Consider the following 24,937-nt stretch of genomic DNA (forward strand, 5'->3'; position numbering starts at 1 on the left):
AAAAAAAAAAAAATCCAAAAAACTTGTATGGGTTATGATCACTACAAATTTTAAGATAACAACAAGAAATACCTTTGCTAAAATGAAAGCTCCAGGCTTTGTTTGAATTCTTAACACAGCAAACTAACTGTCTGATTGCAAACTTGTGTTTCATTGCTAAAGCAAAAGCCATAAAATAAACTGCAGTGCACAATTTCAATGCGATTCTAAGAACTTATTAATGCTGATACCAGAGGTGATTTATTTGGCTTTGTGGTGTTTTGCATTTATTTGTTTTGTTGCTTTTTAGTAAAACCTTCCCCTTCTGACAGAATACTGTTAAACACAGAAAAAAAATGCTAATCTCTACTATTGTCAATCTTTCAGACACAGTAAAAAAACTCAACATACAAGAGTTCTAGAACAAGTCACCAATCTGAAAAACGTTACACATCAGTAATAAGGCATCCACTTTACAGCTGTATGAACAAAAAAGGAAGCATTTCCAAAACCACCTATTTTTAACCTGTGTAAACAAAGCTTATATGTATTTCTTCTATTCATTTCAAAAATATACACCCACATGAACTGAAAGTGATCTTGGTGCTGTGAATTTTAGATTACTGTAATATATGCAGCTGTAATTTGAAGATACAAAATCCAAATATTTTTGAACTTAAAATTTTGAAACATGCCAAAAATCTTAATTATGCTTGTGTGAAAAGAAAGTTAAAAATACACCCCAAATTTCATTGAAGGAAGGAGAAAGTACTATGAAAATAAACATTCATCTGGTTTCCTAACAATAAATACAAAGACAGTTATTACAATATACTGCAACACAGGAAATATTACTATATTGACCTTAATGTTCCATCAGTAGTTTTCAAAATCTTTCCTCATTGATGCCTAAATCTTCTACCTTGTCAGCTGTCCAACAACTTTTAAGAGGGTTTTATTTTCTTGCTTCAATTGTTCATTTTCATCTTCTATATCATCTAGATCCTGTACAAGGAAAAAAAAAATAAACACTTAGGATGGAAATACAAGCTCTCAATCAGTAGCAGCAGGAATTCAACATCTTAGCTCTGAAATGAAGAAGCTGGGATAGGGAAGAATTAGAGTCATAGTAGGTACCCTTAGAACTGTTAAACCAGCCTGTATCCAAGTGTTACTGCAATTACAAAACATTAATATTATAGTCCCAAGCACCTTAAATAGAAGCACATTCAAATCAAAGCTACAGCAGGAATTAATGCATAAAGAAACCAAAACAGAATGGGGGTGATTATTTTTCTGGCATATACAGAGAGTGTATTAATCAGCTACTGTTCCTGCTTCCCCAGTTGCTTGTCTGCAACTGTGGCTCTCATGTATACAGATTACTGGTTATTACTGCAAGAAGACCTGGTTTGTATATTAAGTATCAGAACTTTCAGAAAAATATATACCAGTCCATTTTGTTTTCTGTGGAAAAAAAAATAAAAATGGACTTTGTACCTTCTGTCTAAAGTGCTACTGGAAGAACAGACAGGCTGCACACAGTAGAAATGGGCGCTCAAAATAAATTGTTTTCACCCAAAACGTTTGTGTCTTTTCCATTAATTACCATTTTTGTCCAGTTCCCATTTCACTTCTTCACTCCTAACAAGTTTTTTCAAGCCTTGAAAGTGAAAATCAGTGATAATGGATACTTAATACAAACATTACTTCAATAAAAACAATTTTACTGTACAAAATCACATGCAAGAAACAGAACGTGAACCAGAAAAGAATGAAGAAACAGAAGAGTAATGTCAAAGACAGGATTTTAAAGAAAAAAATTAAAGCTGGGCAAAGGAAAAAGAACCAGAATTCTCACTGGAGATGCTAAGTGTTTTTTGATTCAAGTCTGCCAAACTGTGCTCTTGCCTTAGGTAGTAAAGTGAAGATTTTCTCTCTCTTGGCCCTCTGTTAAATAGTGTTTGACACACAAAGCCCAGTTTCTTATTTCTTTCCCAGTGAGGTCATTCCAGAAGTGCACAGTAGAGATCATCTGTTCAACTGGCATAATGATTTTTAAAAGCCTCTTCAGTTTGCCAAGCTAAAATCCATACCACAATACCTTTGCAATCCCTTTACTGTTTTCTAAACTGGAATAAGGAAATCACTAGCAGAAATTCTTCTTTGCCTCACAGAAGCAAAGCTGCATCACAGTATGAATCACTTCCAGGAAAAGCATTTGACCATTCCAACATAATGGATACAAGTGACTTAAACATCTAAACAGGGCAAGTTTTGGTGGATAGATACAATAAATACAATTTACTAAAACAAATATTTTTTATATTCTCTTTTGTGCAATTCATATCAATATTCAGATGGAAGGGAAAACATATTTTCAATAAAATTATATCTCTTTAGTTTGATATACATAAAACTTGTATTAAAATGTTGAAACTTGTTGATCTAGCCATCAGATGCCTCAATTAAAGCTTACCTAAAAGTTTAAAGTCCAAGTATAATTGACTCAAAATAAAATATTAGAAGTTTGTTAAATGTTTATGCTGCAAAAATAACATTCCAAAAACTACTACATGTAAAAGATTCTTGAATATAAACCAGGAAAAGTAACTGCTGTAGTTCAAGTATCTACATAAACAATTGGTGGAGATGGAGACAATTCTGCCATTCTGAAATTTCAAGTTTCTTATTCAAAATTACAACACTAATGTATGCTTATTAGCAAAAAAAAAAAAAAGATGCAATAGCAGGAAAGCTTGAGTTTCTTCTGCCTTTCACACCTTGCCTGGTTGATGTTACATGTCTCCTGCCCTCTGTCTTATTCTGTCTTTACTTGGGATCAACAATAAAGAGTATGGGAATATCTGTCAAAATATAAAGAGCTTTTGCATTTATAACCTTGCTCTATGAACACTTAGAAGAACCAGGAATTGAGGTACTCCAATAACACTGGACTTAGTTAATCTTAATAAATACAAGCAACCTTAGAAAGAAAATATAACTTACTGACATACCTCTTGAAAAGATACAAAAATACAAAAGACCCCTCAATTACATGTTTTCTGACCTTGTTCAATGGATGCAGTCCCTGAAGAATACAACAGAGAATGCAGATACTTTTATTTCCTCTTTATAGGGCCATGTAAGAAAGTATTGGCTTACTCTGTTTAATAAATCAATTTCTTCTTTCAGCTTTCCAATTAGCTCTTCTTTGTCCTGTGCCATCTTCATTAATCTTGCATTTTCCTGTCTTTCTTTTGCAAGTTCCTATAATCAGAATACAGAATGAAGTTAGAAATGTAAATTGTTGTTCTAAGAGAGGGTTTTAAAACAAAGAAAGAGCACGTGCACACACATACACACACCTACATTATCTATAATTCCTTTCCTACAGCAAGTCAAACCCACATCTTCAAGTCCTTTTACATTTCAAGGAGCTAAAGAATCACAGCTAAGAATATTTGACCAACAGCAAATCCTTTTTGACATCTGATTCAAGTGATAATGCTTCCATTTATATTTAACTTAAGCATGAACACAGAATTGGACAGGGGCCCAAAACAGAAGTAAATGTAAGGTATCAGCTAACAAATTGTTGTTGGTTGGATTTTCTGCTGCTGGTGGTTTTATAATACCATTAACAAGAAACGAAGACACACTTTTAAATCTGTGGGGCCGAATGTGATGAGAAAGAATGAAAACATTCATTAGGAAAGGTGTTTAAATCTTCTATTTTTTATTATGTCAATTAAAGTATTTCAGAAAGAATCTGATTTCAAAGGGAGGATTATGGTGTACTCAAATGAAGGTTCCTCAAGTCTTAAATAAAAAATAGTCATTTCTACAAAATGTATGTTATTTTCCCCCTTTCCAAAAAAAAAAGACCTATTCAAATTATGTTTACTTAGTAACTTTCACCCAAAGGATTCAAGGATATTTGCTAAGTTACCCACAAAAAAACAACACTTCAGAGGAAGAGAAGTCAATAACAGATTACACAGATGACATTATTTAGCAAAATATTGACTTAGGTGAAAAGCTCAGCTTTAACATTACATTTACCCCAAACTGTTTTTATTAAATCAGTGTGAAACAATGAAAATAATTTAAAATATGTACTTTAAATGTTTATAGCTCTAACAAACAACTGTATAGCAATTAAATTTTACAATATTTTGGTATACTAAAAAAATCCAAACTAACAAGTAGATCAGTCAGAAACTGGCTTGTAACCTTTAGCCAGAAAGCTCCTCCTTCCCCCAAGGTATTTGCTCTATGTTGGTGTGTCACGAGGTACATAAGAGAAGCATGCAGAGCACTGCTAGCTCTAAGTGTATTATCTTTACCTTAACTATTTCTCACTTATATACCAAATGAAACTAAACATCTGTGATTTGAAAGTTCACATTCTTCTCAGTCAGTCTGACTCTTTATATGTTTTTGTAGACATAACTATCTGTACTTCAAGCATTCTGCATCATTTCTATGTATTTTACCTGCAAATTTTCCCATAGAGTTTCAAGAGTAGTTTATTTCAGATGCATGCCATAGAAAGGTTAGCTGGTACTTACCCTTTCAAGTTCCTCAATCCTCTTTTCCAAAGTGTTACTTGGTAGAGAGCTGCCTGAAGAATTTGCATCTCTGCTGTATCTGCTGTAAGTGGTCCTCTCTGCTCGGGAATATCTGTTTGGTGCATCATCTTCTGGTGTGCTAGCCACACTGTGAAAGGCAGAGCAAAGCACACACTACTTACATGTTTAACAAAATGGAAATGAGAGCAATCACAGAATTGCTTTCCAAAGCAGTCAATAGGTCAGTCTAATAAACTGCAGCTCTTGTGTGGCTGAGAACTCACTAAATTCATTGCCTCAGGGATTCAAACACTTAGATATTGCAGCTTTCATCACATCGGTAATACACTATAAACACACACTTATGCTATTTTTCAAGTTTCATCAATTATCCACATTAAAAACCAAGCTAAATAACTTTATTTCAAGAAATAAAGTACCACTAAAGAGTTTAAACCAAGCATCTTTTTAACTAGATGAAAACAAAAGGGATAAAAAAAAACAAGTACATGTCCAAAACATAAAAATAACATTGATTAACTTTTTGGGAACTATGGATGGGGCCTGTAAGGGAATGGAAAGTCAACTGAAGTGAGAAAGTGATGTGACCCAAGAAACTAATTTTATGCCATCTCCAGATATTTTACTTCAGAACTTTGATACAGAGGAGTTTGTCAGAGCTCCAATGGTAGACACTCCCTCCTTAAATTGCCCTATAGGGTTTTTCGGTTTAGATTATGTGTCTATTAATTAAAAATCACTGTCATGAAATCAACAGATAAGCACTGCAAATGCACATAAGCTAGGATAGCTTTTAAAAAAAGCATGCAGGCTCTCCATTACTAGTGGTATGTACAAAACCACTACTAATTTAAAAATATATCAAGCATTTTCAGTCACAAAACAAACAGCAACCTTCCTATAGCCATTTTCTTCCTACCAGTAATGCTACTTACCTTCACTGAAGATTCTAATGAATAACTAAGAACAACAGAACAGAGTGCCCTGGGAGCAGGCAAAGAGACTTTCCCTCTCCAATTCACCAAAATTACACTTCATAGATATAAAACATACAGACAAACTGCCAAGACAAAAGCAAAAAATGGAGGTACTCAAAACTCAAAAGCCACCTGGAGATGGTCGTCAATAATCAGCTCTAGCTGGCCCTGCTTGAGCAGGGGACTGGACAAGATTTCCCCCAGAGGTCCCTTCCAATGTCAACCAGCCTGTAATTCTGCAAAACCACACAGCTGAAGTATGTATACACTGGTGTTCTAGACCACTTAGAAAAAGAATGAAAAGCACTATGAGCATCCCTACAACATTTCCTTTAAAACACAGAAGAGTGTATAATTAATGTGTTCATTTAACAACTCTGCATTTTGTAACTCTAGAAGATCCCTGCTGACAACGTGCAGATTTAGATGGATACAGTGCAAATCAAAAGCAGGAGTATCTGGCAAAGGGATGCCTTTTCGTGGATATAAATATTCTTTTGCTCCAGTATGTGTGAAGTTTCCAAGACACACTGACACAATTGTAAGGAATTTTGTAGCTTAATGTTATTACCATATTTAGCACTGTTTATTCTTCATCCAGAAGATTTCTTAAAAAACATTTCTAGGACCGGATATGCATGTTGCAACACAACATAAGAGAAATATTTTAACTTAACTCTATAAATTCTAAATTATTGAGCTTCCTAAAAGACACGTAGTTTCATGCTGTTAATGTCTGAAGGAGAGACCACACAAAAAAAGTTTCGATTTTTCATCATTTAAAAATTAATACTTTTGCCAGCATACTGGAGTATTTCAAGTCAGCTCCAGTGAAGTCAGCAGAAAGTCCTACAGAAAGATTAGAACAAAGAATACCTGGATAGGAAGGGTTTCATTAATAAAGAAAATGCTTTAATTGCAGGGGTTTTTTCCCCTGAAACTCACACTCAACAATCTCCTCACCTATTCCACTGGGCAGCAGACCCTACTGAACACATTCCTTTTCACTGTAGGAAAGTATAAAGGACATATCATGGAGTATTTAAAAAAACATTTAAGGAGGCATCCATCCATAACCTAACACGAGGAACATGACAGATATAAAGTTCATTATTCTGGTTGTTATAATCAATGGCCAGTACACAGCAATGGCAAAAAATACACTATCCATGACACAACAGAAACATATTTCATAAAGAATGAAACCTAAGTCTTCAGATGCAATGGGATTTCATGAATGTTAAATGAGAAAGAATCAGAATATGGTGAGTTGGATGGGACCTATCAGGATCACTGAGTCCAGCTGGTGGCCCTGGACACCCCAAGAGTCACATGTGCTTGACAGCATTGTTCAAACACTGGAACTCAAGATAGGCGTGGTGTTGTGACCACTGCCCTGGGAAACCTATTCCAGTGCCCAAACACCCCCTGGGTAGAAAACCTCTTGATATCCAACCTAAACTTCTCCTGACTCAGCTTTATTCCCTTCCCTTGAGTCCTGTCATGGATCACAAGTGTCAAGATATCTATACCTGATTCTCCTCTTTCCCTCACAAGAAAGTTCTGACTGCAATGAGGTCTCCCCTCAGTCTCCCCTTCTCCATGCTGAACAGACCAAGTGACCTCAGCCATTCCTCATAGGGCTTCTGCTCCAGTCCCTTCACCATCCTTGTTGCTCTCTTCTGGATATTCTCTAAGAGCTCAATGTCTGTTTTATACTGTGTCACCCAGACCAGCCCCCAGCACTCGAGGTGAGGCCACCCCAGCTCAGAGCAGAGCAGGACAATTCCCTCCCTTGCCTGATGCTGTGCCTGATGACCCCCAGGAACCTTTCCACAATGATGACTAGAAAAATACTATCACTGAACTTGGTGTCTCTTTACTAGGAGGAAATTATCTATGGACCTCCTCCAACAAAGATACTGCCTATGGAAGTATGCCTGTAGATTATGTTTATATATAAAAATATACAAATAGAAATAGCTTTTACAAGGGATTTTTCTGGCTGTACTTAAAAACAACATAGCAAAATCAGTTTAACTACTCTTACAGAGAAACAGAAATTTTAGTTTGTAATTATGCTCCTAGTAATTTTCTTTGCAATAAAATCAGTTATTCATACAGGGACAGGTTTAAAAGCATTATTACAGCCAGATAAAATTTCTCTTGCTCCTTCCAATGCTTCTTTGATTCTCTCAATGTCTTTCTAAAGCATTGTCCAAATTGCCATCTCACCCAGTGAAAATCACCCTGTCAAAACTGTATTTCAACTACAGCAGGTATATTTTTATGCCACAATCTTATAACTATACCTGATTTGCAAACTCCTAGTTATTTATGTCACTGACATCTAGTCAGCTGCTAACAGCTTCTCTGGAAGAAGCAAAATAGGGCATCTTGGCTTTCTGTTACTTCAGACTGCTTAAGCCAAATTTGTGGCTTTCAGAGTTGAGCTAAGGAAAGGTAGTCTCATCTTCTCTACAGCTGCACTTCCCTAGTCTCCTCCACTTTCCCTGCCTCTGGATTTCAGGTGAATGGGAAACTTTTCAAACTAGGATGCAGCAATTGAGCAGCCAGGCAAAAAGAAGCCATCAACTTCCAACCACAGCAGCTCCCTGAAGCAGCACCTTGCCCAGCTCCATAAGCACTGGCACAAAGGGCAGTGAGGAACCCTGGCCAGCTCAACTTAGACCATCAAAACCTTTTGCAGAAATAAACCCTACGTGTTTACACCTTCTCATAACATCAGCAGTGTCTTGATAAGGGTACCAAAGTCAAGAAAAACCTCTTAAGTGACTCCTGTCTAAAATAAAATGCTCGTATCTGCAAAAGAGTAGTCCTAAGGTAACAAGCTAGATGAGACAATGCTTCCAAAGCCAGCCCTCACTGCAAAACATCTAAACACAGGTAAGCAGGCAAGTCTGGGCAAAGCATTATGAAACAGTATTTAATGGCTGTGCGTTTTTTTTTTTTTTGTCTTTTTTTTTAATTAGTGAGATCAAGGTTAGCATGATGGAAAGAAAACTGTTATAGATTAAGTTTTATAATTATCTAAAAACACCAAGCAAGGCAATTTCAGCAGTGCTCAAACATGTCCTTCAGAGCCCTTCCAATGAGTGCTCTAAAGCACCTTCTTTTTTATGGTCTCTACTTCCCCATTTATTTTTCAAATCTTATGATAAACTCAAGGATGATGGAGTCTTCTATAATTACTGCTAAACAGTCTCTACCTCTAGGGTTCAATGTTAATGTGCTGTACTATCTTAAAAGAAGGGGCAAAAATCCTCTCTGATGTTTTGACTGGAAGCCATGAAACCAATATTGTATAAATTTCCACTAGTAAACAAACTTATAAGGGGAATACACTTCTGAGCAATGAAGAGATTTTAATCTAGCTCTTTTTTTTAAACTGATCAAGTTGATCAGTCTGATTTACGAACCATGTAAAAGTCTTTAAATCCTAATCTGCAAGGTTTGCTTTACAATTTTTTATTAAAAAATAAATAAAATGTTCAAAAACTAGTAGACAGTTTTTAAAGTAAGCTGACAACAAATTTTCTGTGTTTATAAAAATATTCCTATGTCTGCATAAATATCTTGCTTTACTGTTATTTGCAAACAAGCCTTTTAGTTCACAAAAGAAACATAATTCACGTTTACATGTAGATTAGACTCAAATATTTCAATAAAGAAAATGCACTTTGTCCTTTTCATGTTTGAGAAATCATTGGTAACATCAACTATGCTGACAACATCAGACCTGAATCAGAAAACCATTCTTACTAATGGCCATGTTTTTGGTACATAGAAAAACTACTCAAAGTAGTGCAAAAAAATGGCAGATCCAGTCCCATAAGAATAGTTTGAAATGGCCAAGATGAGTCATATAACATTAAAAAACCTGAGAGGAAAATGGAAGAATGGGAAGTTGATATGGGCTATTACAACTTAAGTATACCTACACATTTAAAACACATGAAGCTCACAGTTAGGACACATGACTGACCACAGCTCCCAGATACTCTGTCCTATGGCCTTTGTGAGAGCCTGACCTTGCAGATTCTGGTTGTGCTTTTAACAAATCTCACAGTATCACTCCAGACCGCAACAAACTCATCACTTTCTCTTGAAAGTATTTTATGTGCTTAATCATGCAACTACAAAGGAGCGCCTCCACAAACTTCTGGGGGGGTGTGAAAATTTCTGAAGTAAATTCAGAAGACAGACTACAATTATAGACTAAGATCCTCATCACAAACTTTTATTTACTTTGCACTACAAAGAGACAGGCTCAGTTTGTCCAAGTCACTAAGTGCACAGCAACCCACAGCAGCCAGAGTTCATTTGTAAACATGTTTTCCAGTCAATGGACACTCAGTGAAACAGGTTTCCCAGCAATGTCATATAAATGTTTAGTCACGGATTGTTGCATCCATATAAGGGAAAGTAGCCAGTGTAATTCATAGTCTAAAATCTCTGCAATTCCTTGAATCCTGGAACACAACAAGAGAACAATGAATCTGTAAGAACACACAACTGATCTCTGCTTTTAAATCTCTTTCCTCTTGTCAGGTACGGGAGGATGAGCATCTCAGAGTAGAGGCATAATCACAGAATTGCTGAAGTTGTAAAAGAATCTCTAAGATCATAACATAAAATATGAGACCAGTTAAATAGGAAAGGAAAGGTATTGGAAATCCTTACAGATTTGAGCCTTGTAGCAGCTTATGGTCTCAATTCAGCCATTAGATATTAACATTTCAATTCCAGGTGCAATCACATTTTCCATTTCACAGATTCACAGAATATTCTGAGTTGGAAGGGACACACAAGGATCACAGAGTCCAACTCTTAAGTGAATGGCCCATGTAGGGATTGAACCCAAAGTCTTGGTTAGAGCATGGTACTAGTAACACCAACTGACTTTCCAAGGGACTCCTACTGTATTTGGGACTTCAGGGAGATCTGAGTGAGCCGAATAAGAATTACTGTAGGGGAGGCTGCTTTCTCTAAGACCTTCACCTACTGCAGATGTTGGAAGAAGCAAACAAGCTCAGAACAATTCTGGTTCTGACTCCTTTAGCATTCAAACCAGAAAGCAAAACCACTGGTAGTCATACCTTAAGTACCCTCACAAGAAAAATTAGTTCAGGGAGGTAGAAATTTTCAAATACAGCAGCAAATTAATAGATACTACCAACTCAAATCACAGTGGGCATTATATACCTGAAGGAGAATAAAACCCACTGAGTACTTGGGAGCACTGGGCAAATGTGCTGGCAGTGGTAAAAATAATTCACTTGCAACATGAAGTTTCAAGACTATGCAATGAATAAGATACATGACAACATCCATAAAATATTGCATGGCAGCTTGCAGCAAGTCAGATTCCTCCTGAATGTGATGTCAGTCCTAATAGAGGACAAAGACTACACATTACATAGAACTAAAGCTGACTGAGGAAAGACTGGACAACCAAGTCTTATTTAGCACTTTCTACCTTTGGAATTTCCTACTTTTGCAACACTAATCAGAAGAATTAGATTATTTTCAAATAAGTTACGAATGTGGTTGTGCAAACTTCTATTTATTGCCACCCCATGCACAACCAAGTTTTTGCAAGTGAGTATATACAGCATGCAAGCAGAGATAAGGTTTATGAAAAGCCACAAAAGTATGACACACACCACTAAGTATTTGGCAGATACAAACAGCAATAAAATTCTACACCAGAACAGAAGAGGAAGTAAAGACTGAACTAAAAAGTGCTTGATTAATAAGAAATGAATCAGGAAATTACACAGTTACTAAGCTTGTGACAATAAGCCCACCCATTATACAATTACAAAGTGATTTAGAAGAAAACTCTACAGCAATAAAAAGCATCACTCAGCTGGCTTTACAAGAACCTGGAATATAAATATAAAAGACACCATGCCAGAAAAGCTAAAGCATAACAGGATAGGTTATTATTTTTTACAGTATGGGAGGTGAGACTCTGAGCAGGTTGCCCAGAGAAGCAGTGGGTGTTCCCTCCCTCTAAGTGTTCAAGGCCAGGTTGGATGGGGCTCTAAGCAATCTAGGTCACCGCAAAATGTTCCTGCCCATGGCAGGGGGACTGGACTAGGTGATCCTCAAGGTTTCTTCCACCCCAAACCTTCTATGATTCTACAGGTGAATCATTTTGAGAGGTAGAAAATTCAGCAGTGCAAACTAGATAATTGTAGATGCTCTTTGCACTTCCTTCTACCACATATATATATACACACAGATGAATTAACCATCTACTTATTTTACCCAATAAAAAAAGATCATGCATTCATGTATCAAATAAAAACATTCTTATATAACTGTCTTACTTCAGTTGACATATTTTAGACCCCATGTTACCATAACATTTCCTAATAGTTGTGATAGTTGTGTCAGAATTAATTCCACATGGACAAAAGTTTCACATAGGTGCATCAAGAGCTTCTGAAGTATTTCTCTGATTAAAAAGCTGGAGTAATGACCAGGGTAATACTTGACTCAAAGACAAACAAATAACAAACAGGACATGCTATATATGAGAAACACCTGCTGCAATTGAGACAGTAGTATGACAAAACCAGCTTTCAGTATTACTATGGAGAGCAACAAAACTATCTTCCTTTATTAAACTTCAGAATACGGTGTTCATAAATTAAACTTTGAATATACTGGCTACTAGGCAATGTGTAGTCAAGTTTGACATTTGATTGGGAACCTATTCTGCCCCAGTATGATACAGTAAAACACTAGCTGAATTTATTTTAAAATAGTAACATAATAGAGGGCTTTGGATAAGCTTGCTGCATCTTTCAGGTCTTTTGCCCAATATCAGGCCATATATCAACAGTAGCAGTATGATGGCTTCTACTAAAAATAGTCATTTAATCAGCATTATTTCTGGCAGAAATGTAAAAAAAAAAAAAAAAAAAAGTTGAAAGTTGTTGTGCACAAAGATGTCATACCTTTTATACCTGCTTGAAACCATCCTGGAGGAATCCTAAAAGAGACAAAGAGGAAAAACTAATTAATATTTTTCTTGTACCTGTACTGCCAAAATACCTTATCACTCAAGGGAAAACTATGTGTGCAGTGAGAGCAGACCCATGCCACTGTACAACTCAGTTTTGCATTATTTTGTTGTCAAGTATAGCTAATACCAGGACTATTGTCACCATGTTACTGCTTCTGAACATCACCTCAGAAGCCTTAAGTATCTGCCTCTGATTACATCATAAAACTGAAGGCACTTATTCCATCCTCCTACACACACAACATGCGAAGCAGCTCGCACTCTGCCACCAGTACATCTCCATTACCACTAACTAGTATGGGAACACATGTGCACTTTGGTATTTCATTAACTTGTCCAAGAGCAGCAGAGCCAAACTGTTTCAATTCCTCAGCACCACTGCTGTCCTTCTGGATGGAAACAAAAACTGAAGCAGGCAAGTACAAAATTATGACATGTTTCAACAATGGCTTGGATTTGACAGAGTAAGTCCATAAATATTTTTTTGGATGTTGTAAGAACATGAGCCAATTATTTTCTTAGTCTTAGGCAAAACACCCCCCAGCAATTAACAGGTAAAAAGTCAGGAAAGAATATTTAAAGAGTTAAAGGACAATTGCCTTTATGAAAAAAAAAAGGCAAAGTATGAAATTCTGTCTACTTACAATACTTGCTGCAGGCAAAGAAGTAAATGAACTGTCAAAACAAGATGCAAGAGAAATTCCATCCATTCTGAAAAATCTACAAAACATTACACTGCCTTCACTGATCAGCACACTAGGACTTCGTAAGTAAATAAGCTAAAAAGTAGGACATATAGAGTATTATTTTACTATAGAAAATAGAATTTAAAAAATATTTGCATTATAGAAAAAACTTGATCTGAAAATTGATTTTATTTTATGAGGTATTTTCAATTTCTGCTATATGTGCTACACTTCATCCCTAAGAAAAGCAGAACAAAATTCAACAAATTCATGGGAACTATTTAAAGAAACCCACAAACTTGGCAAAATTGCTGGTTTAACACTAATAACTATTTTTATCATTAATGACAGCATCTGAAAATTAGCGATTCACAGCTGTGTAAAAGAAACCTAGTTTTACCTCTAAAAGGGCAAATAGTACCAATGCTATTTTTAAAGTTTACTTAAGGGTAGGTTATCTTTGAAAGGTCATGGAAGCAGGAGGAAGTTTCTGAGAACTAAAATGAAGTAGGAATGTCATTCCTTTCTTCAAGAAGGATCATCCAGGGAACTACAGGGCAGTCCTTAGCTCAGTCCCGAGCAGAAAATGAAACAAATCCTCAAGGACAGTAAGGTGAAATCAGCATGGTTATATGAAGGGGAAACCACACATGACCTAGCAGCTTTCTATGATGAGAGGACTTGGTGAATGAATGCAAAGCAGATGACATTTATCTAGATGTTAGCAAAGCTTTCAACACCTTCCCACACAACATATGCATGTGGAAATAGAGGCCAGATAAGTAGATCATGAGATGCAGTGACTACTGGGTCCAAAGGGTTATGAACAGCAGCATTAAGTCCAGCTGGACGCCAATCACTTTGCAGGGATACAGGAGCCAGTATTGTTTACTGACTTCATTAATGACCTGAACGATGAGACAAAGTACAGCCTCAGCAAGTTTGCAGTCTACAAACAGCTTGGATGAGAGATTAACAATACATCAGGTGGCTGTGTTGCCATCCAGAGGGGGACACACATAGGCTGAAAAAACAGGCTTACAGAAAGACCTCATGAAGTCCAAAAAAAAGGAAAATGCAAAGTCCTGCTCCTGAGTCTGGGGACAAATGATACCAAGCATGAGTACATGCTGTGAAAAGCTGCTGTGCAGAAAGGAACCCAGGCATCCTGGCGGGCATCAAGTCAAATATAAGCCATCACTGTGCCCTTGCAGCAAAGGCAGCCTCAGGATGCACTGGCAGCAGGTTGAAGGACAGCACCCTGAAGAGAGCTACAAAGACAGTGAAGGGACTAGAGAAGAACTCACACAAGGAGTTGCTGAGGTCACTTGGTCTGTTCAGCCTGGACGAGACTGAGGGAAGACCTCATTGCAGTTCTGACTTCTTCATGAAGGGATGAGGACAGTCAGGCACTGATCTATTCTGTTGTAACCAGTGACAGGACCCGAGGGAATGGCCTGAAGTTGTGTCAGTGGAGGATTAGTTCAGATATTAGGAAAGTTCTTCACATCTCAGGGTGGTTGGGCACTTGAACAAGCTCTGCAGGGAAGTGGTCACAGCAGCAAACCTGATAGACTTCAAGAAGCATTTGGACAGTATTCTGTGGCACATGGTGTGACTCTTGGGGTGTTCTGTTTAGGTACAGGAGTTGGAGTCGTGGGTCCTTTCCAACTAAGCATATTCTCTAATTCCCCTCTGCTCAGCCCTGGTTAGACCACAGCTGGCACCCTGGGTCCAGTTCTGAACTCCTCAGTATGAGAACAATATACTGGAGAGACTCCAGAAAAGCTGGACATATGGTTAAAGGTCTGGTTCATCTGACACATCAAGAAGAAGCTGAAACTGCTGGAAATGTTCAGCCAGGAGAATAGGATGCTCAGGAGGTATCTTGCCAATGTGTACAAATTCTTGATGGGGTAAAGACGATGGAGACATATTTCTATCCATGGTGATAACAAAAGCCCAACTAGCCACAGTCCTGAGCAATTTGCTACAGGTATTCTGCTTTGTCTGCAAGACCTGGACTGGAGACATCCCAAGATCCCTTCAGTCCCTGAAGATTTTTATCCTTAAGACAGTCAGCAGTGACTGATGAAGTGATTTGACTCCGAGGTACCTGAGGAGATTGAAATGGTTTCATCTAATACATTATGATACATGTTCCTGTAACATCAGGCACAGCTCCTGGTGGTGATGGGCTCAGAAACATCCCAGCTGCCCCACTAGCTATGGACAAGTGGTTCAATTGTCTTTTTCAGCTTGGATGGAGAGTTACACTGGGTCGAGATTTTGCCTGACTGAAGACAAAATAAAATAGGAACTCTGGACTCTAATCTTACTCAGTTCATATTTTTTTTAACAGCTTCATTTTTTTCAGGAAAATGCTTCCTGGTGAACATAGGCCTCTGTTTGCAGTGAAAGGCAGAATTCAAGAGAAAGGGTAGAAATTGCATCTGAGATTACAGTCTAGTGAAGAATACATACCTTTGTACAAAGAAATTTTAAGGTATCGGATGCTTGTTTTGTACTTTAGACACTAAAAGGATGCAGTGAATACACTGTATACCCTCGTATTTGCTAAAACATTTTCATATACTAAATGTAAATATAAGATGTAAAGCAATTACAAAGATTTGTACGTTTAATTCAACAGAACACTTTAAAAAGTTTGGCAGTACTATTCAGAAAAGACAGTTCTTCAGAAAAAGCTGGGAAAGCAAACAAATGCTCAGAGACAAAGCACATAGCAAATACTCTCATTTGCTACAAATAACACCTGTTAAAACAAACAAATAAAAAAAGCCTTGAGTCAATTATCAAGTCCTTTGTAACAGTCGTTTCTAAGTATTAGTGGGTTTTTTATTTCTGTAGTTAAAACTATGAACAAAAAGTTTAAAATGCACATTTGATGCATAAAAAAATCCTCTGAACACCAAATTAATAATGCTGATTTGGTAAATTATGACTTTTATTACTTTGAAATAGCTAATGTAAATGCAAAGCAATCACTCTTTAAAGTGATGATGAAAGCACGAGGAAAATGTATTATTTACCTCTGTTCTCATCTTATAGAATTTGTTTTGTGTGCGTCCAAAAGTCCCTGGCTACTTACAAATATAAGCAGTCACACTATAAATGGCATTAGATGCCTGCAAGTTAAAAATTAATCTAAGATTTCAAACTATTCAGAAGATCTTAAAATGAACCAAGCATCTATAATTTAAGGTCTTGTCTCCTCCTCTTTTGGAGAGCTGAAGGTTGGCAGAAAATGAAGAAAGGGAAGGAGAAAAGGAGGGACCTGCCTGTTCTGACAAAGAGTTAACCTAAAAGCAGATGATTATTCTTGTACACTTATTTACAAATCTGCCTCATATTCCTAAATATTTTTTAACTTTGAGTTTTAACCCACATTTAAAATATCTAATCATTACCATAAATTGAATGATTTGTCATGAGCAACGAAGGGATCAGTTTGTTTGAATGTCTCCCTCTAAAAGAGGAATTCTTTTTATAGTCTGTGGACATCCTGAACAGAAAAACAGCAAGTAAAGAAGTAATCCGTAACAATGCTAATGATTTCTTTCATATTGGTGAAAAAATATTGCTGCCATCTACCAACATCGGTTCTTTTTCCAAGGATTAAATCAAACACTCACTTCAATGCAGTATTCCAAGCACAGCTTTAAAATTACTTTTAGTTTTTGCACAGGATCTCAGGCAGCCTGCATTACCTTGTAACAATATATACATCACTAATAAACCAAATTGCTAGTGAACACTCTACAAACTACTCAGAATGACATACATCAGCATTGCTCCAGAAAATTTGTCATGTTCCTTCTTTGTTTTGTCTACGAAAGTGATTGTGTGGATGGTATTAATGCAGGACAGGGTGTGATAAATATATAAGGACAGAAAAGGCAGCTGAGACTGCTTCAATTAATGAAACCATTTACTGCCAATTAAATCTCTGTCAAACTAGGATGCAAGGAACTTGGCTGACTCTCATCTTTGCTCCTGGCTCATCTTGGCATTTCATCTGGCCAACAGAGAGATTACATAAACAAGCTGGTCATTGGGCTTTAAATAAATAGAATTGTCTGTGTTTACAAGTGTCAGACAAAGTTTTCCAGATGTTAAAACAATCCTACTATTACAAATTTGCTAATTAAAATGCACTAACAAACATTGTTTTTAAACAAGTGTAAACTCTGGAGTCAGCTGGACTATGTAAAAAGGTTGACTGGAATCCCTTGACACACTACTTAAAAGTTTTGCAAACAATTAAAGCAAATCCCCTGGATCAAAATCAGACTGTTAGGGCTCACTGGTATATATACTGACATGAAGAATATGCACACTGTTTTGAAATATAACTATACACTAGTGGAAATTATTGCCATGTAATTATAACCCTGCAACATGCAAGGATAAATTTTGACTGAAATTAGGCCATCAAATAGGCCATTAGGCCATTTTCTTTTCATATGCAATTCAATTATGGGCTTCCTAAAAAGTTTCATGTACAGTAGTCAAGATGTGAGGAAATACAACTTCACAACATGGAAGGAAGTCTGCTGCTGGGGTTTCTTGCCTTTTTACATACCAAGGTAGGGTCTATCTCCATCCAGCAAATCAAGCTAACTCCCATACCTTATATCACATCTTTACTACCTACAGCTACTTCTCACATTCAGTATAACTCTGCACTGAGATTTGTTTGGAAATGGCACTTACACATCTTCTGCAATAATGACAAGGTTTCATTCAGCTCTTAAAGTGGGATAACATCTAAATGCTCAACAACTGAAAGGCAATCTGACTCTAATACAAACCAGGAATGACTACAGACGTGAAAAACAGCAAAAAGACAGACGAAATACCTTTCTTCTCCACCCATTCAAATTTTCCCAAAAATAATTTTCCCTCAGGAGTCGAGAGATACCATTTACCTTCCATTCCTGAATCACAGAATCAAAGAATATGTTAAGTTGGAAAGGACCATCAGGATCATCGAGTCCAGTTCCTGGTCCTAAACAGGATACCCCAAGGATCACACTACGTGACAGAGTGCTGTCCAAAGACTTCTTGAACTCTGTCAGGCTTGGTGCTGTGATCACTGCCCTGGGGAGCCTGTTCCAGTGCCCAAACACCCTCTGGGTGAAGAGTTTTTTTCTGATATCCAACCTAAACCTCTCCTGACTCAGCTTCATGCCATTCCCTCAGGCCCTGTTACTGGTCACAAGAGTGAAGAGATGAATACCTGCCCCTCCTCCTTCCCTGTTGAGGATGAAGACCACAATGAGGTCCCCCTTCAGTCTCCTCTACTCCAGGCTGAACAGATCAAATGACCTCAGCTGTTCCTCATATGGTTCCCAGTCCATACCCTTCATCATCCATGTGGCCCTCCTCTCAATGCTCTCTAATAGCTTTTTTTTAATGTCTTTTACACATTGTGGTACCCCAAACTGCACACAGGACCTGAGGTGAGACTGCCCCAGTGCAGAGCAAAGGGGACAATCCCCTCCCTTGCCCTGCTGTGATGTTGTGCCTGCTGTACCCCAGGACAGAGCTGGCCCTCCTGGCTGCCATCAACCAGGACCCCCAGGTCTCTGCTGCTCCCCAGTCTATGCACATAACCAGGACTTTCCCTTACCAGGTGCAGGATTTGGCACCGGTCCTTGCTAAATTTCATACAGCTGGCAATTGCCCAATTCTCTAATTTACCATGGTCTATCTACAGGGCCTCTCTGCCAGAGAGGGAGTTGACAGCTCCTCTCAATTGTGTCACCCCTTTGAAAACATCTAGAGATGTTTTTCATGGAAATGCAACACAACTTTGTGAAATTTAACTTTATCTTTTACAGCCTCATTTACTATCTTTAATCAATATGTAATTAGTAGGACTTCAAACAAGAATGATGTGTTAAAATGCCTGGGTTCAAGTGATAGATATTACCTCTGTGAAGGCAAAGGAATTATGACTTACCTACCTACACAGAGCCAGGGGGCCATGGGAAAACACTAGAACACCTAGAGAATCAGAGTTCTAACAGAAAGGTAAGTATCCTCAACTTGTACCTATGAAGAAATCTATTAAGGACACAGGTGAGAGAAAATAATGAAAGAAATACATGCAAGTAACACGAGTAACTCCCAGGTAAGTCAAGCATCTCCCAGAAGAAAACAGCTCCCAGAAATGAGGAAAGCAGAAATACACATTTAAACAAATTAACAGAATTTTTCTTTTATTTGTTATTTTCTATTTCAATATTCAAGCAATATTCTCTACTGAAGAGTCAGAAAAAGAGAACAGGACAAGCAGTTAGGCACTCAGAACAAAAGTTGTGAAGGAGCTGATTAGATCAGGCTGAAAAAACCTGACTAGATCTCAGGTGACCCAAAAGAAAAAGCAGAGCAGGAAAAATGACCAGAAAGACAATGTAGTATGCCTAAGAAATAAGAACCTGTAGGTTCCCCTCAGACAGAAGTATATGAAATCACCCAAGGACTGAACTACAACTCAAAGCAGTGTTTTCAGAGCAGGAAACCTAGGTCTGTGTTGCATACCACAGTGTGTTAAGGTATTAAAGGTATTTGTTTCTGAGCTAGCAAAAGCTAGTAATGTCCTTGTAGCACTACACAGGCAGCCACAATTGATGATGTTCAGTTGATGATGATGATGTTCAGTGATGATGAACTGGTGATGTTCATACTATATAAGAGGACTGGCTCCTGGTACATTATTCCTTAAACAGTCCTCAGGTATGACATAAGAGAGAGAGCATTAGGTAGCATGAACCAAAACCATGCCAGAAAATGTTGCTAATAATTAAGCCACAGGTTTTATCAGCAGTGCAGTAGTTGAGCTCACACCCAGGTCTTGCACTTTTTAACAGTATAAACATAGTCAGACTGTCTCCACCAAACAACTATGAATTACAGACTCCTCCTCCCTTCAGAGCCATTACATTAATTACACTAGACTGCAAGGATGTAGAGATAGAATAGCAGGCTATCCTGCCCCAGCCATCTTCCCACCACCATGGAACTGGAATATCCAAATGCACCAGCACCTCTGAGTAACAACTGTTATGTAACTACTAGTAGTAGTAGTTACATAGTAGTAGTAACTACTACTAACTAACTTGGTATTAATAACATGAATGCGTGATACATGTTAAAAATGTCTGACAACTATTGCTTTCTGTATTTGTGCAGAGTATGTACATTTCAGTACATTTCTGATCATTTTTCAGCAATATTGAGTAAGCTGTTTTCCCTCTCCACCTTGCAACAGGGATCCTCTTGGTCCATGGTCCATGTTGGTTCTTGCAGAAAAGAACCTCCTCCCTCTCTGTACACACCCAGCAGGTACTCACAACTGCTACTTTGGCTTCAGACTTTATCCTGGCATGAAAGCAGTATTAATTAAAATTCTCCCTCTAGAGTAAAAGCACAGGAAAGTGCAGAAATCAGGAGTACTACCATACCTTACAAAAGCTTTTGATATCAGTCAGGCTGTGTAATCTATTTGTACAAGTAGACACGTCGAGAAGACCCTCTTTTACAACAAATTTGTATGTGCTCAAAGACTCTTCCTGCCAAAGAAACCTCAGGTACAGTTTATATCATTATACTTTCAGGACCACTTTTCTTGTTTTCCCAAACAAAAATTTTAACAAATATTAAATAAATAAATAAATAAATAAATAAATAAATAAATAAAGGAGAGAGAGAGACTGGGAAGAGATACCCACTGTAAACTAACTGACTTTAAAAGCCAGTCCAAAACAGAAAACATGTGGGGGAAAAAAATAAAAATCCTTTAGATGAGGCCCCTTTAGGCTACTCAAAACATTATTTGGGAATTTGAGAAACTGCTTCCTATTCTTTACATCTATATGAAGGTTCCAAAAAAGGCTCCAGACCAGTGTAGCTACAGCTAGTGCAATTCTGGAGCACAGCTACATGAATTCCATTGTGAGAGAAATAAACAGGGCAACAACGAACCAAATATCTGTTCATACAGGCTGAGTACATAGCAGCAACATCCAAAGACAAGAAAAAAATAGAATGAAAGTTTAAAAAGCCCCCAGAAAATGAAATCTTAGTGGAAGGATCGCAAACAAACTTCAGGAAACTACAAGGAAGAAATCATAACTTACACACTTTGCTTCACACTTGCTGTGCATGAGGATCTAGAAAGTACCTGAAGAACGGACTGTGCTGAAAACCCTGTAGGTTCCTAAGCACAACTGTGAATCTAAAGTAAGAAGGAAGCCTTCACAGATATAGGCTTGATTCATCTTTAGTTTTTATGCAGGTCCTGTGACAAACAGTTGTGCACACATACATAGACACACAAAATCAAATGTTCAATTTTACGAGACTTCATGGGTACATTTAATTCTGTTTACTGGGAGTGAAATGCATTCAAACAACTTGAAGCTTAAATTACTTATCCACTAAATTAAACTTTACTGAGCAGAGATGTTAAAAGTGTTAATAGTTCAGTATGTCTTTCTAAGAAAAGCAAAGTTTGCCATCAAAGGTAATCAAATTTATGCTGACAGTGATCTAGCACTGAACACAAATAATGCCTTTCACAAAAAAAAAAAAAAATGAACAATCTCTCTTCTTGATCAGTTATCAAGAAGATAAATCTTGATAGTATTTCCCTCCAAGAGCAGAAGTCAGGCAACTCAAAGTAGGGATGCCCAAGCTGCATCCTCGAGGCTACATGTTGCTTAGCCAAGCAACTTTGTCTGGCTCATAGGCAATTTACAGCCACCCTCTTTCCCTTTGGTCATGCATCATTGACTGCTAGCTCTCAGCTTCCTGATTGCTTAGGGACCAAAAGGACTATGATTTCACTTGAAAGCTCTTTCCAAAAGCAGCAGTATTGGTATTGGATAGTCACATGCAGTGCAGCTGAATCAGACTTTCATGTGCAGATCCTTTGGCACAGTAAAACCCACTGAACAGGCATGGATCAGCAGCACTATACCAACACACACACATATACTAAATTTGCTCACATGGCAGGAGAGGAGGAAGATTTTGTCAGAAAAACTTATGTTGCTACAACGACATCTTACAGCACAGCCCATTCCTATTAGAAGCTCTCAATCCACTGTTTTAAAACTGCTGCTCTACTAAAAACACAAATTCATACAATGTAACTAAAAACTAGCAATCTCATTTTTATCAAAACAAATCCTGGAGTGTATTTAAAGCCTCCAGTTGTACCAGACAAGAACACCATGCAACATCATTACTCAAACTCAGAAATAACCTTGAATATTAATTTAAAAGTTGCTATATATTATGTATGTAACACATACAGAAAAAAGTAATTAAAGCTAATCAAGACTGCAAAGTCAACCAATTTAGAACAGATCAGAACCACCTAGACCTATGCAACTTTCATTCAAACTCATGATGCCACCCTTCCTGACATGATGACGCATTTTTCCACAACATCTCTTCAGTGGAACACAAAAGAACAGTACTCGGTGAGTAACGTTCAATATATTGCATTTTCTAGCTCTTCCCAAAGTGGACACATGCCTTAATTACTGAGTTACTGACATACTCAAACTGTTCTAAATATAGGCCCGTATTGCTAGAAATTACCTGAGCAACTGCCTGATTGTGTGTGACCATGAAAACATGGAATTCTTGTGTTACTGTTTTCCTTACACAGGTCACAGAAATCATCTGGCTCTCCCAGGCCATGGGAGCCATGGCAGATGGGAACTGAATCACTTGGTTCGTGTCATGGCCTGCACAGGGCAGCAAGTTCCCTCCAACTAATGAAACTTTAAAAACACTGCATGCACACAAAACTGACCCAAGGTGAAAATGCATTTTAAAAACTACTGATATTTTAATACTTAACATTGAATTTGAATACTTTTAAACTACTTTTTAAGTTAACACTTTTAGACATTTAGTCAGATTTCCTTATGGGTTTTCTACTGCAGTCACTATTATTGCTTAAGTGCTTTGTGGATACTAATGACTGCTGTCATATGATCTCTGCAGAGTGCATTGCACTCCAGCTGCAAATAGAAAACCCAGGATGAATATTATCAGGTGGTTAACTCTCAAATATTAAAGTCATACAACCTGATTTAGCAGAATCACTTCTGACTTCCAAACTCAAACATACATTACCATAATTAACGTTTTTCTGTACTTCAATCACATTTACTTCCTTACTTTAAAAAAATACCAATATTATAATCATGTTATTATGCAAAATTCCTGGTCTGACATCTAAAAAATGTAGTGCTGAAAAGAAAACATGTTTAATATATTTAGGCATGCCTAGTGTAGCACATTTTCTCTACGGATGGAAATTAAAATCTAGCAACAACATGGCAAAATACTTACAAAAGATTAATTGCTACTCTTGATGCACACAGTTCTTTGCAAGAACTACACGAAACCTAGACATCAGACACATTTGAAAAGCCATGGTCATGTATGAATAGGCATGAATATTGTTACCACACACTTTGGATAACGAGAGTAATTGTAAAATGATGTTGTATGACATTATGCTACAAAATGAAAAGCCAGAAAAGGCAAAATAGGCAAAAAGTACCACTTGAGTTGACTGGCTTATTTGGCAGTATATTTTCAGCACAAGATTTAAGTACAAAACTCTGGGGAAGCTCGTGGCAAGCAGACTTTCAGCTGTCATTCTGAAAGGAAATACATATAACAAATTTGGATCCCTGTATTTCTCACAATTTTCCACAAAGATTAGAAGGAATTTTATTCCTTACTTTTATTTAGTACTTTCAGCAAAGCTTATAAGGTGCTTCCATTAAATATTTATAGTTTTGTAACACTGATATATATACTTGCTTCCAAATAGTTCAATGTGTTAGGTCACATTTAAAGAAAATAATGCTATTTAAGCAAACAGAACTACATTTCTGTAGAAATATATTTGGACCACATTCCTTTTAGAAAGTGCCTGCAATGTTTTGGTGAAATGTTAAACTCTTGTAGAACAAAAGGTTAAAAAAAGATCAGATGTGATTTTCCCACAATTTTCAAAGGCTTTTGAATGACTTACAACTAAATGTATAAGGCATAACTAAAGGGTCATGTTAATAAATCAAGTTTAGATTACTTTGCCACCTAATCTATTCATACTGAAGTTACCTACAATGAACCCAACCTACTGTGGCACAATTTCATAATTGTACCATTAATGCTAATTATGTAGATGCTTCATCCTATCCTCACTTGCAATCAACGATTCTTTCAAAGGAACTGGGTAATTTCTACACTAAATTGGATGATTATCCAAGCATCTACCACTAAGCTAATCTCTTGCAGAGAACAAAAAGCTGCATTGCTGCTAGAGAGAGGAGTGAGAGCAATTCAAGACATGGCAATACTATTGTGTATGTAAGTCAGTGCTCTGAGCTGAAAACTAGGGCAGCCTTCCGTTGTCTTGGATTAATGGCTCCACAGGAATTCAGTACTAGGATCAAGCTTTAGACTGTCTGCTAATGCACATAATTTGGACTTACTGCAAGAAGATAATACAACTTAGTCTAACAAGGTTAAGTGCTACAAATTAAGTGACTTTCTTTGCCTAGCAAATCCATTCCG

The 24,937-nt window shown here is 37.2% G+C and overlaps 1 protein-coding gene across 1 annotated transcript in view; it reads right to left on the minus strand.

Moving 5' to 3' along the window:
* Nucleotides 1-897: 897 nt before the first annotated feature.
* The window catches only part of PAWR (pro-apoptotic WT1 regulator), a 65,110-nt gene continuing 41,070 nt past the window's right edge, over nt 898-24,937 (minus strand). The window contains exons 3-6 of the mRNA XM_062491225.1: nt 12,544-12,578; nt 4,554-4,701; nt 3,145-3,249; nt 898-984 (exon numbers count right to left, since the gene is read on the minus strand). Of these exons, the coding sequence (XP_062347209.1) occupies nt 898-984; nt 3,145-3,249; nt 4,554-4,701; nt 12,544-12,578 (375 nt within the window). The remainder of the gene's footprint in view (nt 985-3,144; nt 3,250-4,553; nt 4,702-12,543; nt 12,579-24,937) is intronic.

This window comes from Cinclus cinclus, chromosome 4 (genome assembly GCF_963662255.1).
Source record: "Cinclus cinclus chromosome 4, bCinCin1.1, whole genome shotgun sequence".
Lineage (NCBI taxonomy): Eukaryota > Metazoa > Chordata > Aves > Passeriformes > Cinclidae > Cinclus > Cinclus cinclus.